Below are 18750 nucleotides of genomic sequence, written 5' to 3'. Positions count from 1 at the left end.
AGGTGGCCACAGGTGCTGCTGTGGATGTAAGTCCAGTACACTGGGCCACTGGTCTCTGCTTGGCTGTGGAGCAGGTCCAGGGCCTCCATCCACAGGCACTGGCCTGGTGTTCAGTCAGCCTGCTGCTGAGGTCCCGGGCAGTCCTTTGCTCACGTTGTTTCCTGCCCTCCCGAGGCTGACGTGTCGCTCCTTGCTGTCTGCCCAAGGCTGAGGGAGGGGAGCTGAAGGCACTCCCTGGGTCGCACCTGAGTCTTGCAGCAGCCATAGGGCCCTGTGCTGTTCCACAGAAGCGTGCCAGCCCCGTATGAGGCAGGGAGGTGCAGGCTGACATACCAGTCCATCCTGCCAGGTACAGGTCTGTGCCTGATGCCAGGGCCGGTCTGGAAGCCCATTATATGAGGACTGGCCTGGGCATAGGGACTTCTGGTCTCCCGTGCTGGACCTCGCTCTGAAGAGCCCTGAGCGCTGTGTCCTGCCCTGCCCCCTCTGGTTGAAATCTTCCCCGTCACTGTCCGCCCCAGGTGGAGGAGAGCTGAAGGCCGTCATTGCCTGCCTGGCCAAGCAGGGTCCCGAGCTCAGTGTGTGGGGCCTGTGTGGCACAGGGTTTCACGGTAGCAAGCCTGGTGCTAGGTTTCAAGTCTAAGGCCTGGACTTCATTCCCGCCCCCGCCCCCCGCCCCCACGAGCCGCAGACAGAGTCTCTCCAGCTGCACTGCTCAGAGCTGAGGGAGGGGCGTCACAGGCAACTCCTCCTGCTTTAGTCAGTATTTCCTTACTGTTCCAACCCCAGACTGCGGTCTGGCTCCCCAGCTCCCACGAAGGTGGTTTGGTCCTTGCCTAGTCTGTAGGGAGACGGCCCCACCCCTGGAGTGCTCCACCCCTGCCCCCGTGCCATTTACCCTTTTATGCCACTCTTCCTTGAGCACCCGCAAGCCTCCGTCCGGGACTGCGCTCATTCTGACTGCAGAACACTGCAGGGTTCATCTAGCTGGACTTGCGCTGACTGCTCCTCTCTTCCTGGAAGTATCCCTGTGGCGCTAGTGTTTTGAAGATTTTTACTCAGTATGAAATTTGGAGTTGTCCGTTGCTTTCTTTCAGGGGTTAGAGCATCATTCAAGAACTTTGTAGCTTCTAGTTCAGATAAGAAGGTAGCATCAGGGGCCGGCGCCGCGGCTCACTAGGCTAATCCTCCGCCTTGTGGCGCCGGCACACCGGGTTCTAGTCCCGGTCGGGGCGCTGGATTCTGTCCCGGTTGCCCCTCTTCCAGGCCAGCCCTCTGCTGTGGCCAGGGAGTGCAGTGGAGGATGGCCCAGGTGCTTGGGTCCTGCACCCCATGGGAGACCAGGAAAAGCACCTGGCTCCTGGCTCCTGCCATCGGATCAGCGCGGTGCGCCGGTCGCAGCGCGCCGGCCGCGGCGGCCATTGGAGGGTGAACCAACGGCAAAGGAAGACCTTTCTCTCTGTCTCTCTCTCTCACTGTCCACTCTGCCTCTCAAAAAAAAAAAAAAAAAAAAAAAAGTAACATCAGTCTTAGTTTTGCTTCCTTTCAAGATAAATTTTAATTGGCTGCTTAAATTTCTTTGTCTTTTTTTTTTTTTTTTTTTTAGAGATTTATTTATTTGTTTGAAAGGCAGAGAGAGACCGCAATCTTCTATCCACTGGTGCACTTCCCAGATGGTTGCAATGGCCAGGGCTAGGCCAAGCCAAAGCCAGGAGCCTGGAACTCCATCTGAGTCTCCCAAGTGGGTACAGGGGCCCAAGTACTTGGGCCATCTTCTGCTTCCTTTCCAGGCACATTATCAGGGAGCTGGATTGGAAGTGGAGCAGCTGAGACTTGAACCAGCACTCATACGGAATGCTGGCCCTGTAGGCGGTGGGTTAACCCACTATGCCACAACATCGGCCCCATCTTATTTTTCAGAAGTGCATTTCAGATATGTATTAACATGGTTTCCTTTTTGATAGTAATGTAATTCTCTGCCACATTCCAATCTTGTCTTTTGTATCTTTGTACATAGTGGTCGGTTACTTTAAAGTCTCTGAGAATTCCACATTTGGAACATTGCACATCTGTTTCTCTTGTAGTTTTCTGGCATTTTTCTTTCAGGGGGCTTTCTTTTCCTGAGTGCCTGGTTATTTTTGTCTAGTGCTGGACTACGCCCGTCATGCAGTGGTTCCCTGGTACTGTCCTCTCCGGAAGGCAGATGGGTCCCTGTGAGACCCAGCCTGCCGCAGCTCCTTTCACTCTGACTCAGGGCTTCGCAGCCTTGGCACTGCTGGCATTTTAAGCCAGATAATTCTTTGTTACAAGGGTTTTCCTATGCTTAGTTTATTTAAGCAGAACCCCTGGAGTCACAACAGTTGCAGTGACAACACTGCCCCCACCCACCAACACACACACACCCAAGTCAGGACAACTAAAAATGCTCCAAATGCTATGAAATGTCTGCTGGAGAGATCAGGCCATCCCACTGGAGAGCCACGGCTTGGACACTTTTAGGTCCACCCATGAATGTGCAAGATTTGTCAGGTCTCTCCCTGGCAGGCCCTGGAGTCCAGGTGTTTTTTTTTTTTTCTTAAGATGTATTTATTTATTCATTTATTTATTTGAAAGGCAGGGTGTTAGAGGATCCATTCGCTGGTTTACTTCCCAAATGGCTGCAACGAACTGCATCTGGGTCTCCCACATGAGTAGCAGGGACCCAAGTACTTGAGCCATCTTGCACTGCCTTCCTGGGCACAGTAGCAGGAAGCTGGATCGGAAGCAGAGCAGCCAAGACTGGAACTAGCACTCTGCTGTGGGAAGCTGGTGTGGCAGACAGCCCCCTAACCCACTGCACTACACGCGCAACTCCAGAGCCCTGTGTGTATCCCAGTGTCTCTGTAGGAATGTCAGAAGGAATTAGGTAATTCATTTCAGGTTTCTGTCAAATGTAATTACAATAAGAAAAGTGCTTCTGATACTTATAAAGTAACCTTCGTATGTCACAAACCCAGCATATCAACCAGTTATGTGGCCCAGCTCATTCTATGGTACTAGATAAAATGTCTTGTAACAGTTAATCTTGTTCATTTGTGATGTTCCAAAGCAAAGCCACTCTGGGCTCATTGACTGTATAGAATAATACATAGTTGTGTTGCTTTTCTAGGTCACCTACGATGGCTGGAGGGTTATTTGCCATGAACAGACTCTATTTCAATGAACTTGGACAGTATGACAGCGGCATGGACATCTGGGGAGGAGAAAACCTGGAAATATCATTCCGGGTAATTTGATGTTTTTGTGTGCCCAAGTATTTCTGGGGAGTGGAATATAATTCTCTGATTATCTTTGTTGACAAATGGTGCTTAGTGAACGCCACTTTGCCGTAATTGTGATGGATAATAGCCATTCAAAATGCCAAAAGCATATTTTAAAGTTTGGTTGGAATGAATAGGTGGATATCACCTCAGGAAGCCTTGATGTACATTTAATCTAGTTTTGTTTTTTTGCTGTCAGTCTGTTGACTTTATTGATAACTGTTAGATTAAGAGCATCCTGGTTCACATCTGTTCTGGAAGAATTACTAATAGCTCCCCATGTAACGGTCAGAAGTAGCTCAGTTCAATGCTGAATTGTGCCTTCACCCAAGTATAGCTTAGTGCATCCTGTACAGAGGCAGCGGCTTCCATCTGAGGCAGAAGTTCGCCTTTCGTTCTCTTCTCTTCTCCAGCTGCTGAGGTTGGAAGGATGGCAGTATGGGTGGGGCAGTGGCCCAGGGGACTGTGGAGGGTAGGAGTCTTTGGAAAAGGGTGGGGGGGGGCTGAGATCTCCCTCCCACGCAAATGGCCCATGCGCTGCTCCCGTCTCCCGGTCCAGTTATCAATACCATATTAACTGCAGTGCTTCAGAAAGACAGTCTCTCCTCTGTGGTCTTCAGAATTTTGAGATTGAAAGGCATGACAGATAGCGATAATTGAGTCTTGCCTTTTTAGACGGGTTAATTTTTGTGGGACACAGTTATTTAACTGGGGTAGGATTTGGCCGAGCATTTCAGCTGCCCAGTGTCCGTCCTGGCTGTGCTCCCAATTCCAGCTGCCTACTGACGCACACCAGAGTAGCAGCAGGTGATGGTCTCAGTGGTTGGGTCCCTGCCGCCTCCGGGGAGACGTGGATTGCCCGATGGGGCCATTTTGAATATCCGGAGAGAGAACCAGTGGACGCGGGAGCATAGTCTACTGAGATAAAGCAGCTTGCAGAGTTTCCCGCCTGTTTCTTAATAAAGAGTAGTTTCATGACCATCCTTACACTGATTTCACAGCACGTGAGGCATCTGTTAATCCATATTTTGCTTCTGGCCAGATCTGGATGTGTGGAGGTAAACTCTTCATCATCCCTTGCTCTAGAGTAGGACACATTTTCCGGAAGAGGCGACCCTACGGATCTCCTGAAGGCCAAGACACCATGACACACAACTCTCTGAGGCTGGCCCACGTCTGGTTGGATGAATACAAGGTGAGATTAAATCTCTTGCAACGAGCAATGAATGACAGGCCAGTGACTGCTTGTCACTCCCGGATATTTTTGTTGGGTTTCTTTTTTGTCCTTTCAACCAGTATTTCGCTCATTTTTGGTTCTGATCTGACTCTGCTCAGGCAGCCAACGCTGGCAGGAATTCTCTGTCTTGGGGTTCTTTACTCCCATGCCTTGTGACTGGCGCAGAGCGTGAGTTCCTTCCTCTGCTCGCTGTGCTCCACTGGGACTGCTTCCCTTCAGACCCCGCACACGGACACTTCTTCCCGCTTCCTCTCCTGCCTTAGGCAGAGATCCGTATCTCGTTTGTACCAGCTTTACTGAGCTGTAATTCACAGAGCAATTTTCCCCAGAAAGAAACTCTGTGCCCTCCCCATAGCCTTGCCATCCTCGCTCCCCCAACCCCAGTCACTGACCTTCTCCCGCCTGTGCAGTGGACTGGCTGTTTCTGGAATCACGCAGTAGGTGGTGTCTGGTGCCCGGCTGCTTTGATGGAGCAGATGTTGTCAGGTTCAGCCATGTGGTACCAGGCATCTCACTTCTTCCTGTTGCTGAGTATCGGTCCACTGCAGGATGGCCACGCCGTATGGATCCACTGCTCACCCGACAGACATTGGGGTTGTTCCCACTTGGCTGTTAGGGAAAACGCTGCTGTGAGTCTTCGTATCAGCTTAAAAACAAAATAATTACTGAGTACTTACTGTGTACCAGGCTCTGCGCTAAGTTTTGGGGGAAAACGATGAGTAAGAGAATGCGTAGTAATTTTCAATTCTGTGAGGCAAATGCTGTTGGAGGCAGACAGTATGTTCTGTGGGAATGATGAGACCAAAGCAACTGTTTGTAGCACTGGTATCAGAGTGCAAGCCTGTCTGGGGAGTGGAAGTGGGGACCCGAGCACTGGCATCGGAGTGCATGTCTGTCTGGGGAGTGGAAGTGGGGACCCGAGCACTGGCATCGGAGTGCATGTCTGTTGGGGAGTGGAAGTGGGGACCCGAGCACTGGCATCGAGTGCAAGTCTTCTGCCCTCCAGCAGTCTGAGCTCCCTGAGGCCCAGCGCCATGTAATCTCCAGTCTCTAACGCAGTTCCCAAAACGTGGTCCTGGCCACCCATGCAGGAGGTCTTCCCGGGCAAACCCGCCTTCGCAGTCAGAGAGATAATGTGGTATTCACCACGTGGAGCGTGCTGACACTGCTCTGATGGTGTGGGACAGTGGAGTGAAATGGCTGCTGCCCTTATCAGTCTAGGTACTGGCACCAGCTGTACCAATCGTCATCGCATTATCCAGTACTGCCCACGTGGAAGTGAGAAAAGCTGGGGTTGTTGTCGGGGTGTAACGGGTTAAGCTGCCGCCTGCAGTGCTGGCAGCCCATATGGTGCTCCACTTCCAGTCCCGCTCCCTGCTAATACACATGGGAGAGAAGAGGAAAATGGCCCGAGTTCTTGGACCCTTGTGCCCACATGGGACACCCAGAAGCTCCTGGCTTTGGGCTGGCCTAGCCATGCCCTGGCTGTTGCTGCCATTTGGGAAGTTGAGTAGAAGATCTCTATCTAATTTAAAAAAGAAAAACCTGGTTTCAGATTGATGAAATAGAAAAGGTGCTTTTATGAAATCTTGATGTCTTTGGTATTGTGTGTATGTGTGCTCACAGAGAGCGCTTTGGCTGCATAGTGAAGGGCAGTGATTGGTTTAAGGAACAGCACTTGTGCGGTTGTTTGAGTGTGAGCTGAGTTTGCCCTGTTCTCTAGGAACATTCTGCTCATATAAAAGAATGAATGTGTAAGCCATAGTCATTCATACTTGGGTATTTGGTGCATTCTCAGAAAGGGGTCAAGTGATGAAAATGAAGATACTTGATAATATTATTGCAAATGATAAAAATTTTCTATTAAAAATTCTAATTTTCACTTGGAGAGCTTGAATTTTAAGACAGTTATTTCAAAGCAGAGAGAGACATCTTCCATGTGCTCTTTTATTCCCCAGATGGCCACAATGGCCAGGGCTCAGCCAGGCTGAAGCCAGAAGCCAGGAATTCCATCCAGGTCTCCCCTAGGGCAGCAGGGACCCTAGCACCTGGGCCGTCTTCCGCTACCTTCCCAGGTGCAGCAGCAGGGAGCCTGATCAGAAGTGTAGAAGCTGGGACTCAGACTGGCCCTCTTATGTGGTTGCTGGTATTCAAAGTGGAGTCCTAACCACTGCTCACGATGCTGGCTGTGAAAATTAGAATTTTGAAAAACTGAGATCTACTACCACGAGCTGGTAGTAGAGCTGGACCAGACCGAAGCCAGGAGACTCGTACTCCATCGGGGTCTCCCACGTGGGTGGCAGGGCCCAAGTAGTTGGGCTGTCTGCTGCTGCTTTCCCCAGGCCATTGACAGGGAGCTAGACTGGAAGTGGAGCAGCTGGGGCTCGAACTGGCGCCCCACATGGGATGCCAGCATTTCAGTCTTCTGGTATAGCCTGTTTCATTGATTTTTAAGATCAGCTTTATACATTTTTCCATTTCTGGAATTGGGATGTGTCTTTTCTTTCTAAGGACTTATTTGAAAGGCAGAGTTACAGAGAGGGAGAGACAAAGCTCTTCATCTGCTGGTCCACTTTTGCGATGACTGCAACAGCCAGTGCTGGGCCAGGCCAAAGCCAGGCCTGCAGGGGCCCGCGCCCATCGGCTGGCCTCTGCTGCTTTCCCAGGTGCATTAGCAGGGAGCTGGATTGGAAGTAGAGCAGCTGCAACTCAAATCAGTGTTCATACCGGGTGCCAGCTTAATGTGCTGTGCCACACTGCCAGCCCCGGGATGTGTCTTATAACTTATGTTTTCCTCGGTTACTGATGGACTTGCATGAAAAATACCTTTGTTCACAACCTGCTATTTTTAGTTCTTTACACCGCAGCTATCATTGCATTTTTAACCAGAAACTTTTTTTTTCATTCAGGAGCAGTATTTCTCTTTGAGACCTGATCTGAAGACCAAAAGTTACGGAAACATCAGTGAACGTGTTGAGCTGAGGAAGAAGCTGGGTTGTCAGTCGTTTAAGTGGTATTTGGATAACATTTACCCAGAGATGCAGGTTCCTGGGCCCAATGCCAAAGCCCAGCAGCCCGTCGTCTTCAACAGAGGCCCAAAGCGTCCCAAAGTGCTCCGGCGTGGCAGGGTAAGAACGCAGTCCTGTCCTAGGGTTTCATCAGAACTCACAGGAGGCGGCGCTGTGGCGTAGCGGGCTAAGCTTCCAGCTGCTCCTCTTCCCATCCGGCACTCTCCTATGGCCTGGGAAAGCCGTAGAGGATGGCCCAAGTCCTTGGGCCCCTGCACCTGTGTGAGAGACCGGGAAGAGGCTCCTGGCTTCGGATCGGCCCAGCTCTGGCCGTTGGGGTCATTTAGGGAGTGAACCAGTGGATGAAAGACATCCCTCTCTCTGTACCTCTGCCTCTCAAATAAATAAATCTTTTTTTCATAGTTGTGTGACTACACTTAAAAGTGAAGTGTCTAGCCATAAAATCAGTGTTTTTTTGTAGCTGGCCTTCTGGAAGTTAAGGCTTGACACCTGTCATTGTCATCTCCCCTGTTTTATGGCACAAGGGAGCTACTTCTGATAGCCTCATTCACAATGCCAGCTGTCCTTCAGTGGCTGGAAATAAGCATAGAGCTTTCTCCCTCTGGTCTCTGTGTTTTATAAGAGTGAGAAAAAACAGTTATCAGGGTGGTTAGAGATAGCAGTGTATATCCTTATACTTGAAATACTTTGTTACTGATTACTTTTGTTACTTATTACACTTTCAGAATTTCCAGTTTAGCGTGTATATTATGTTGGTTTCCTGTGTGTGTGTGTTTTTTTTTTTTTTTAATAACTTTTGTTCTATTTCATTCATTTATTTGAAAGGCAGAGTGATCTCTCATCCGCGGTTCACTCCCCCAGTGCCTGTCACTGCCTGGAGCTGGGAGCTCAATCCAGTCTCCCATGTGGGTGGCAGGGACCCAGGGACTTGAGGTCGCCGCTGCCTGTCAGGGTGAGAATTAGCAGAGAATTAGCAGGGACTTGAATGCGGGCATCCCAAGCACTACATTAAATGCCTGCCTCCCCCACCCCCCACCCCCATTCAGTTTTAAGTTTCTATAGGGGAGGGACAATATACAATATTTTAGTTTCCTTTGTCCCTGTAGCGGATTAGTAAACTTGTTTACTTGGCTGGAATTTCCAGTTGACACTGCCGGCATCTGGTTGGTGAACTGCTTGGTAGCCTCGCGGTGTGTAACGGGATGTGCCACGCACTGAGGCTGGGGCTCGGGGGTAAGAACTGCTTATCCCTCTACAACTCTGGGGATTCATGCTCTAGAAGAGCATCTTCCTGTCTCATCCGGAACCTTCTCAAGCGCTCCGCGGCACCCTCCACGTGGGCTGCCGGAGCACACTATCGTCAGAAGCTCTCTCTTCTTTTACAGCTCTATCATTTCCAGACCAACAAGTGTCTGGTGGCCCAGGGCCGGCCCAGTCAGAAGGGAGGCCTCGTAGTGCTGAAGGCCTGTGACTACGGGGACCCAGATCAGGTGAGTGATGCCGGTCCTCAGGAGACGGGCTCTGGAAGGAATGCTGCCCACAGTCAAAGATGGAATTTCTGACTTGTCGGGATTGACCTCAAAGATCACCTTCAATGGCGACCTTTGTCTCTGGTCGATTTTTTCCTCTTTGTTCATTTTCATAGTAGCACTTCAGTTGTTTAGACCAGTGATAACTCCAATATACACGGAAAGAATGACTTACTTAGAAACCATATGAGTTGGTAGAATAGGCAAGCCTAAATCCAGACTAGATGGATTCAAATATCTCCTGTAGAGTTTTCTCTGAATTCAGACTTTCCTGATTTTCGGTGGCTTATGCACAGAAATCCACCAGAATTTCTGTTCATTTTATTCATAGAAGTTAACTACATGTTATGTGAATGTGTTTTTTTTTTTGTTTTTTTTGTTTTTTTTTGACAGGCAGAGTGGACAGTGAGAGAGAGAGACAGAGAGAAAGGTCTTCCTTTGCCGTTGGTTCACCCTTCAATGGCCGCCGCGGCCGGCGCGCTGCGGCCGGCGCACCGCGCTGATCCGATGGCAGGAGCCAGGAGCCAGGTGCTTTTCCTGGTCTCCCATGGGGTGCAGGGCCCAAGCACCTGGGCCATCCTCCACTGCACTCCCTGGCCACAGCAGAGGGCTGGCCTGGAAGAGGGGCAACCGGGACAGAATCCGGCGCCCCGACCGGGACTAGAACCCGGTGTGCCGGCGCTGCAAGGCGGAGGATTAGCCTAGTGAGCCGCGGCGCCGGCCGTGAATGTGTTTTAAGCTATATTGCAATGGCTGTAAAAATAAGCAAAGAACTTATTTCAGTGTGGCACTGCAATTTCGAAGTGATTGTGTCCGATAAAGCAGCAGTGACCTAACCTCGCCATTGTAGCAGTGGATTCTGCTACTCAAGAGAAAAAAGAAACACGTGACTTTCTGTGAAATGTCAAAGTAAATATTCCATTTACCAAAAAGTGTGACCACTCCTACAAATAAAACACAATCTGAAATTGACACATGTTGAAAACATGGCTTAGGCGAACTCTGTGCCATTTCTGGGAGGAAAGCAGGCAGTCTGGACGCCGATGAGAAGCGGGGTGGCGTGTCAGTGGTGCAGGCGCCACTGCGGTGAGACAGCTGGCGTCCTCCGGCTCCCTGGGGGGATGGAAGTGTAGCGTCCTAAACATACCAGGGTGTGGCGCATGGCGTTGTTACTCCCAGAGCTGCTAGCCAGATACGGCTGCCTAATCAAAGTTAGCCATGCCGCTCGCGTTGCCAGTGCCCAGGAGCTGCCTGTGCCCGGGGCTCCCTCATGGGCCTACAGCGGCAGCACCACACAAGGCCTTTTACATTTTCCTGCGACTCAGTGAGATGAGGGGAGAACAAGAGAAATTGCATTCATTCGGATGTAGTGGTGATGCGTGGTGGAGACGAAGTTTCCGCGTGTGCCATTCTGGCCTGTGTTCCTGAACACAAGGCGTGGAGTCAAGTCTGGGGGAGCATTTGCGCATCTCGTCCCCCACGTACCGGGCCTGCAGGCTGCGGTGACGGCACAGGCGGACCGTGTGACTCTCAGGGCGAGCCACTGGGCGCCTCCCGTTCTTGCGTAGCCTGGGCGCTGGGAAGGCCGGGAATTGGAAGATTGAAAATGCCGTGATCAGTTAGCCCCGTTAAGGAAATGTCCCCCGCAGATTCAGCTGCTGCTTAGGTTCCTCCAAGCGGCCCCCTGTTTCTCGGGGTGAGTTCATTCCACGCAGGTGAGACCTGCAGTCTGCCTCCGTGCGTGCTAGGACATCGAGCGGTCTGTCCTGCTCGAAGACCAACACAACACATCCCTTTTTTCCCCACAACTCTGAAGTGGTTTCAGTCCCTAAGCGGCCCTTGGTTGCGTTTTTCCTAGGTCTGGTTTTACAACGAAGAGCATGAGTTGGTTCTCCATAACCTGCTGTGTCTAGACGTGTCAGAGACCCGCTCGTCGGACCCGCCGCGACTCATGAAGTGCCACGGCTCCGGCGGCTCCCAGCAGTGGGCGTTCGGGGTAAGGCGGCCCCCCCCTCTCCTGGGCGTCCCTTCCTGTGTTGGGCCTGTGTGGGTTTTCAGTAAAAGCCGAGACATGGGGGTGATGTTTCTTCCCTGCTACGTCTTTTCTCCCTGCCAGAAAAATAACCGGCTGTACCAGGTGTCTGTCGGCCAGTGCCTGAGAGTGACGGATCCGCTGGGGGAGCGGGGCTCCGTGGCCATGGCCATCTGTGACGGCTCCCCCTCGCAGCAGTGGCATTTGGAAGGTTAAGGCCGACGCCAGGGCCGGAAAGGTGATTCTTGGGCCGTGGAGGAAGCTGCATGGCGCCACCTGCAGGGGCGACCTGTCCTCTTGTTGGAGGCCGGGGAAGAGGACGCAGGCCCCGGACGTTCAGGTCGTTTCTGAGCCGCTTTTAGAACTTCCTCGATGATACAGTAACCCAGAACACAGCTGAAACTCTGTAGAGCTGAGTTTACACAGAAGGACAAACCCAGGACATGGGCATTCTTGTTGGAGGCAATTTCCGCTCATTTTAATACCTGTAACAATGGAATGAGTTTCTATCTGATTAGGGACTTGTCATGATTTCCTTTCTTAGAACACTTTATAAGTCGTAGTTAATTCTTTAGAATATTCTTAATATGTTCTAAGTAGATAATTTAAAGACTGATTGAATCCATATTACTTTTCAGAAGGCATCATTTATGAGACAGTATTTAAGAAGCGGTTAACTTATAAATTATTTTGATGAATCATGGTACTATCTACACTTAAAATAAAGGATCCTTTTGATTATTTAAACGGGATTTTGCATGCGTGCTCTTCTGGTCGGAGCTGCCTTCTGTACGTGATACTCTTGGATTCAGCTAACAAGCAGCCCCCAGCTGAGGGAAGGGGTGAGAATCTGTGTACTTCATGTCAACGACTCTTGCAGGGGGCTGTAAATGCCAGCAGATACGGTGAATTCTCTTTCCCATCTCAGGAGACACAGGCTCTCCCGTCGCAAGCTGCTGGCTCAGTTACCTGATCGTGAGCCACAGAACAGTTACATGTTAGACCGATGATCTCTATCCCAAATATTTTATCTGTCATGTAATATACATAGATGACAGAAGACAGCAGAGTGATAGCTTTAAACCCAGGAATATCAATAATCACATGAACTGTTCCAGCTAAAAGGCAGACACTGTTAGACGGGATAAAAATCCCAGACTCAGCCTCATCCTTGCCCGCACAAATATAGCGGAAAAGGACGGGAAGGGCCAAGCATGCCTAACATGGACCGGAAGGCCGCGTCGTGCCCTAGCAGGGTGAGCCGCGGCCTGCAGCGCCGGCATCCCACATGGGTGTTGGTTCAAGTCCCAGCGGCTCCTCCTCTGATCCAGCTCTCTGCTAATGCACCTGGGAAACCAGCAGAGGAAGGCCCAAGTGTTGGGACCCCTGCACCCACAGGGGAGACCCAAAAGACCCCCTGGCTCAGGCTGGCCCAGCCTTGGCCGTTGTGGCCATCTGGGGAGTGAACCACTGGAAGGAAAACTCTCTCAGTAACACTCTGCCTTTCAAAATCAACAAATCTTTAAAAAATAATATAGCTACTCCAGATTGCTTTTTAAAGATTTATTTATTTGAAAGGCAGAGTTAGAGGAGAGGTCCTCCATCTGCTGGTTCACTTTTCAGATGGCCGCAATGGCCAGAGCTGCGCCAATCCGAAGCCAGGAGCTTCTTCCAGGTCTCTCTTGTGGGTGCAGGGGCCCAAGCACTTGGCCCATCTTGTACTGCTTTCCCAGGCCACAGCAGAGAGCTGGATCAGAACTGGAGCAGCCGGGGCTCGAACCGGTGCCTATATGGGGTGCCAGCACCGCAAGTGGTGGCTTTACCCTCTACGCCACAGCGCTGGCCCTGCTATATTAAAGTAGATTTCTGAACAAAGAATAGTACTAGGGATGATGAAACGGGACATTTCCTGATGACAAAAGGTTTATCAAGAAGAAATAATCTGAAAACAACAGAACTTCAAGATGCGCGTGTCTGGCCCAAGACCTAAGTTGCCACTTGGGATGCCGGTATCCCTGTCAGAGTGCCTGGTCTGCAACGCTGCTCCCGCAGCTGCAGTCCGGCTTCCTGCTAATGCTCACCCTGGAGGCCGCAGAAAATGGGTCAGGTCTTGGGGCCCCTGCCTCCCGTGGGGGAGACCTGAATTGAGTTTTTGGTTCCTGGCTATTACAGGCATTTGGGGAATGACCCAGCAGATTGAAGATCTCTTCCAAATAAAATGAAAATAAATGCATCAAAACAAATAGAAGAAGGTTCCTGATGCTGAGAACAGGACATAAACAGGAATTCCTTGAGAAACAGGCAAGAGAAAGCATTTTATCAGATTCAGCATCCCTGGGCCCGGTGCTATGGCGCAGCGGGGTAACACCCTGGCCTGCAGTGCCGGCGTCCCATATGGGCACCGGTCCCGGCTGCTCCTCTTCTGATCCCGCTCTCTGTGTGGCCTGGGAAAGCAGTGGAGGATGGCCCAGGTCCTTGAGCTCCTGCACCCACGTGGGAGGCCCGGAAGAAGCTCCTGACTTCGGATTGGCGCAGCTCTGGCCATTGTGGCCATCTGGGGAGAGAACTAGAGGATGGAAGTCCTCTCTCTGCCTCTCTTCCCCTCTCTGTGGAACTCTTTCAAATAAAAAAGTAAATCTTAAAAAAAAAAAGATTCAACATCCCTTCATGATTAAAAAAGAAATGTAACAACTGACATGTAGATAGAAGCGCAACATTTGAAAAAGCCTGTAGCTGACAGACCAGCAGCCAGGGTCATACTGCGTGGGAAAAAGCTGGAAGTATTTTTGGAAGAAGACAAGGATGTTCACTGCCACCAGTCTCATTCAGGAGCCCAGAGCTGCTTCTGGTCTGCCACGTGGGTGCAGAGGCCCGCACACGAGGGCCATCCTTCGGTGCTTTCCCACGTGCATTAACAAGGAGCTGGATTGGAAGTAGAGCAGCCAGGACTTGAACCAGCATCCACGTGGGATGCCAGTGCCGCAGGCTTTACCCACTACGCCACAGTGCCAGTGCCTGGAGATTTCTTAAACTAGAAACAGAACTGCCAAAGGACCCGGCCGTCCCACGCACTACGGTATATGCCCACAAAGACACGGACTTGTATCAGAGAAGCCTACTGCAGCTCTGGTCACGGGAGTCTAGGTGGTGACCAGCCAGCGTTCCCATCAGATGAACAGCCGTGAGGCCCGAGTCGGATCCCAGGCAGAGTCGCTGTAAGGAAGTGAAGAGCACCATGGCACCAGGCCGAGCGACACCGGAGGGGGCTCGGGAACGCGACACGCAAGACAAACCTGAAAACTCAGAAATGCCACAGAACTCGAGAAACGAGCACTCTGAAATCTCCCAAAGGATATGTAAGGAATACAAATAACAGTGCCTTTAAGGCGATGGAACTTGATGAGAGAGAGGAGGGAGGATTTCTGAATTGAGAAAAAGGAACACATTGCTTCTGGCCAAGAGGGAGTAACAGGATGGGGGCGGGGGGACGTCTAGAAAAATGCGTGGCTCTTCTCACCTGGGGCTGCAGGGATCGGGAGACGAGGAGAGCCCTGACTCGTCGCAGCTCTGCCCCGAGACCACTGCCCTGCTGCAGTACCGCAGGCAGAGGAGCCCCCGACAGAGGCGGGGGGCTCAGGAGGGGGCCTGGACACGGGGGCGCGCTGCGCCTGCCTGCGGAGCAGTCAGCGCGTGTGCCCGGTGGGGCTGCGCAGAGAATCACTTCCGGACAGAGCCCTCCCCGGAGGCCACAAACAGCTGCCGCAGCCCGGAGAGCAGACCTCACTCACGACCCCGGGCGCCCGGCGCGGTCCAAGAGCGGACGCTTTGTTAGACCTGCTCGAGGCGCCGAGTGGACCCCCTGCCTTGGCTGCTTGGCCGTTGAAAGTCTTAACACTCACGAGGGCTTCCAACACAATCCCGCCTTCACCAACGTGCAGGTCACGTGTTCTGCAACCCAGCACGAGTTAGTAGACGGAGAAAGCAGGAAAGTGTAAGCTTTACCGGGATAAGCGGAACAGGAGGCAGAAGTAGCGGACGGCGGTGTAGAAAACGGCCATTATATGGGGCCGGCACTGACTGTGGCACAGCGGGTTGAGCCGCCGTCTGCTCATGGCGCCGACTCACGTCCTGACCGGCCCACTGCTGAGGGCCTGGAACGCGCACGGGGAGATGGCCCAGTGCTCGCAGCTGGCTGCAGCAATTTGGGGACTGAACCAGTGGACAGAGGGGGGTCTCTGTCTCTCCTTAACTCTTTCAAAATAAATACAGCTTTTTAAAAAAATAGCCTTTACAAATATGCCCACGTGTACTAAAAATTTTATGGGAAAACTGGATTATAATGAAAGTGTCTAATCTCTTAAGATTTATTTATTTGAAACAGTTGCAGAGAGGTAGAGATACATAGAGATCTTCCTCCTGCCGATTTACTCCCTAGATGGCTGCAACAGCCGGGGCTGTGCGGCCGAAGCCAGGAGCTGCTTCTAGGTCTCCCGTGCAGGCCCAGGGGCCCAGGGACTCGGGCCATCTGCTGCTTTCCCAGGCTCATTAGCAGGGAGCAGGTAGTGCAGCAGCCGGGACACGCACCGGCGCCCCTATGGGATGCCGGTGCCACAGTGGCTTAACCCGCTACACCGCAGCGCCGGCCCCTCTATCCCAATCCTTCCGCATCACGAAAACCAAGGCGTGTCTGAGAAGCTGTGCTACACCAGAGGAGACCAGGGAGCCCTGCCGAGCAGGCGTCATGCGGTGTCCTGGGCTGGATCCTGGGAGGGACGAACTGCAAGAGCCGGTGGGTACCTACGGTAGTTTCTTCCTTTTGGCAGATATAGCCCAGCCGCTCCCGGAGCGGGGCTGCAGGAGGGTGTGTGCGGTCGTCACGAAGCAGTTAGAAAGCGGCACACTGCACACGACCGTCACGGTATTCAGGACAAGCCTCACGCCTAAACGTCTTTGTTTTTAGCTCTCTCCCTGTTGGCTGTAATGGTGTTTCCATCATGTAACATAACACAAGATGCATTGTATTAATTTACAGAGCCCAGAGTGTTTCACAAATCCTCCTCCCCTGATTCAGCCGGGGTCTCATGGGGTGATGGAACACCCCCTCACCTGGGTTCTGAAGGATGCCGAGGCGGACGTGGCCAGGGTTAGCCAGAGCAGGGCCAGCGGCCACCGCGGAGCTCGGAGCGCGAGGGGCAGCTCTTGCTGAAGCTGGAGAGGGCGGCGGGGGCGGCGAGGGAACGGGCTGGAGCAGCGGGAGCGAGCGCGGGGCCGGGGTTCCGCCTGGCAGTCACAGCGCACGTCCTGTCAGAGCTCTGGCCATGGGTCCCTGCCGCCCCCCGGGAGACCTGGAGTGAGTGGCTTCTGGCTGCAGCCTGGCCCAGCCCTGGCCAGCACAGGGGAAGCTCTTGTCTTCTGAGAACTGGTTACAAGCAGGAGGAATCGCTTTAACTACCAGAGCCACCCTCACTGCTCTGTGCCTCCTGCCAGTGCCTCACTGAACCTCGAACGCACAGAAACCAGAGCCCAAGAAGGTCAGCCTCCGGCTCTCGGCAGGGCAGGGGGGCGCAGGGAGGGCTGGGGGTGGAAGACGCCTAGGCAGAACACGTGACCTCCGGAGCAGCACCACGGCTTGAACAGGGGACGGCGGGCGGCAGGCACGCGTGGAGCAGGACTGGCACGGGAAGCCAAGGCAGCGGTGGAGTCCCGGGCGGGCGGTGCCTGCCTCTGGCTTGGGCGCGTGTCCAGGAGTGCGGGCCTAGCAGTGCTTAGCTTCGGACGAGAAAAGGGTCGAATCCTCCGGGCGGCGGGGCTGGCCTGGGCTCTAGGGCTCGGCACGTTGGGTGAGATCCGCTGGGAGAGAGCAGTGAGCAGGTGCAGCTGGCAGCAGTCGGGGGGCGGGGCCAGGCGGGCCGGAGCTCGGGCTGGTGCGGAGAAAGGGAGGAACATGTGCGCGTGGAGCTGGGCCAACGCTGAGCCCCCTTAGGAGAAGGTTACGGAGCCCTCTGCGGTGTGGAGAGGGGCAGCAGCCGCGGGGACCGAAGTCGGAGAACCAGGCAGGGTCGGAGCTACAGGTGCAGGTGCAGGCTGTCCCTGCGTGCGGAAAAGCAGCATCCACACCTCCCAGCAAGAACGCGGCTTCCGTTCTAGTGGATCACGTAAAGGCACGCGCAGGGCCGCGCAGGTCAGTGCTGTCCGGGCTGCTCCGGGGTGATGGGGCACCCAGCCGAGTCAGACCCCACGGAGCCACGCCAGCCCACTCCCTTCTGCCTGTGAACCGCATCTCCTCAGACACTTGGCAAAGAATTCTTCAACTCTGCCAGATGCTGGGCTGGCTCCGCCCATGGGCAGTTAGCAACCTGGATGAAAGTGCTCACGAGCACGGTTAGACTCAGATTTTAGAAGAAACTAAGCCGCCAACACGGGGTGCCCGCTTCTCCCCCAGAGCCCTGGCCCGAGTCCCGCTGCTCTGCCTCCAATCCAGCTTCCTGCTAGTTTGCCTAGGAAGGCAGCAGATGGCGGCTCCTGCACCCACGTGGGAGACCTGGAGGGAGTTCCAGGCCCTGGCTTCTGCCTTGTCCAGCCTGGCTGTGGTGGCCACTTGGGGATGGAAGGATCTCCGTCTTCTCTCGTCTCCCCCTGCCAACCCCCACCCCAGGTCGCTCTGGCTTTCCAGGTTAAAATAAGCAGCTTCTAAATAGTGGCTTAAAACATTTAAGTCTTTCTCATAATAATGTATTTTAAAAATTGTCGGGCCGGTGCCGCAGCTCACTAGGCTAATGCTCCGCCTTGCAGCGCCGGCACACCGGGTTCTAGTCCCGGTCGGGGCGCCGGATTCTGTCCCGGTTGCCCCTCTTCCAGGCCAGCCCTCTGCTGTGGCCAGGGAGTGCAGTGGAGGATGGCCCAAGTGCTTGGGCCCTGCACCCCATGGGAGACCAGGAGAAGCACCTGGCTCCTGTCGCGCAGGCCGCAGCGGCCATTCGAGGGTGAACCAAAGGAAGACCTTTCTCTCTCTCTCTCACTGTCCACTCTGCCTATCAAAAAATAAAAAAAAAATTTTAAATTGTCAGTCATAAACACACTGTTTAGGTGTTCTACATATTTAAAGAAACACCAAAACCTGTCAGCCTTGTCATTTGGAAGTCATTGCCAAGGTAACAAGGCACGCTGGCAAGCTGAGGATTTGTACCCGTGGTACTGTCCTTTCACTGTAAGACCACAGGGCAAGAGGACGGCAGGCGACCCCTTCAGTCCCACAGCTGCGCCCTTTTCCTGGTGCTTGAACTGCACAGCACATCCTTCCCAAGTCCTCCTACGTGGCCTCTGCACACGAGGTTGGAACGGACGGTCCGGGTCCGAGCCTACAGCGCTCCGGCACCACCCGAGCTGTGAATGCACAGCGCTGCTCTCCCGGAAGTCATCTTCTAGTCGCTGCTTTTGCAGAAGACACTTAAATGACGGTGCTGGCTATTTATTTGAAAGGCAGAGAGCGTGAACGAGCGAGGATGAGAATCTCCTATCACTCTCCAAGCGACCAGAACAGCTAAGGCCAGGGGCCGCTCAGTCCAGGTCTCCCACGTGGGTTGCAGGGACTTAATGGCTGTCTCCCAGGGTGCGCATTAGCAGG

The 18750-nt window shown here is 53.1% G+C and overlaps 1 protein-coding gene and 1 long non-coding RNA gene across 9 annotated transcripts in view; one reads left to right on the top strand and one right to left on the bottom strand.

Annotated features, from left to right (window-relative positions):
* Nucleotides 1–11873, top strand: part of GALNT11 (polypeptide N-acetylgalactosaminyltransferase 11) — a 65647-nt gene extending 53774 nt beyond the window's left edge. For 6 of the 8 annotated variants that reach the window (XM_008263911.4, XM_070077296.1, XM_070077292.1 and 3 more), the window contains 6 exons: nucleotides 3149–3266; nucleotides 4342–4494; nucleotides 7446–7664; nucleotides 8951–9055; nucleotides 10953–11090; nucleotides 11211–11873. In XM_008263911.4, the coding sequence (XP_008262133.2) occupies nucleotides 3149–3266; nucleotides 4342–4494; nucleotides 7446–7664; nucleotides 8951–9055; nucleotides 10953–11090; nucleotides 11211–11342 (865 nt within the window). In that variant the 3' untranslated portion in view covers nucleotides 11343–11873. The remainder of the gene's footprint in view (nucleotides 1–3148; nucleotides 3267–4341; nucleotides 4495–7445; nucleotides 7665–8950; nucleotides 9056–10952; nucleotides 11091–11210) is intronic. The other 2 variants (XR_007923808.2, XR_011390304.1) reach the window with 1 other exon arrangement.
* LOC138850495 (uncharacterized) lies at nucleotides 1586–15633 on the bottom strand. The gene is made up of 2 exons (XR_011390307.1): nucleotides 14644–15633; nucleotides 1586–5145 (listed from the first exon to the last, which is right to left on the bottom strand). It is a non-coding gene; the product is annotated as an uncharacterized lncRNA (long non-coding RNA).
* Nucleotides 15634–18750: the final 3117 nt, after the last annotated feature.

This window comes from Oryctolagus cuniculus, chromosome 7, assembly GCF_964237555.1.
Source record: "Oryctolagus cuniculus chromosome 7, mOryCun1.1, whole genome shotgun sequence".
Classification (NCBI taxonomy): domain Eukaryota; kingdom Metazoa; phylum Chordata; class Mammalia; order Lagomorpha; family Leporidae; genus Oryctolagus; species Oryctolagus cuniculus.
The sequence above is the reverse complement of the archived record's forward strand: the minus strand, read 5'-3'. Positions and strand labels throughout refer to the sequence as shown.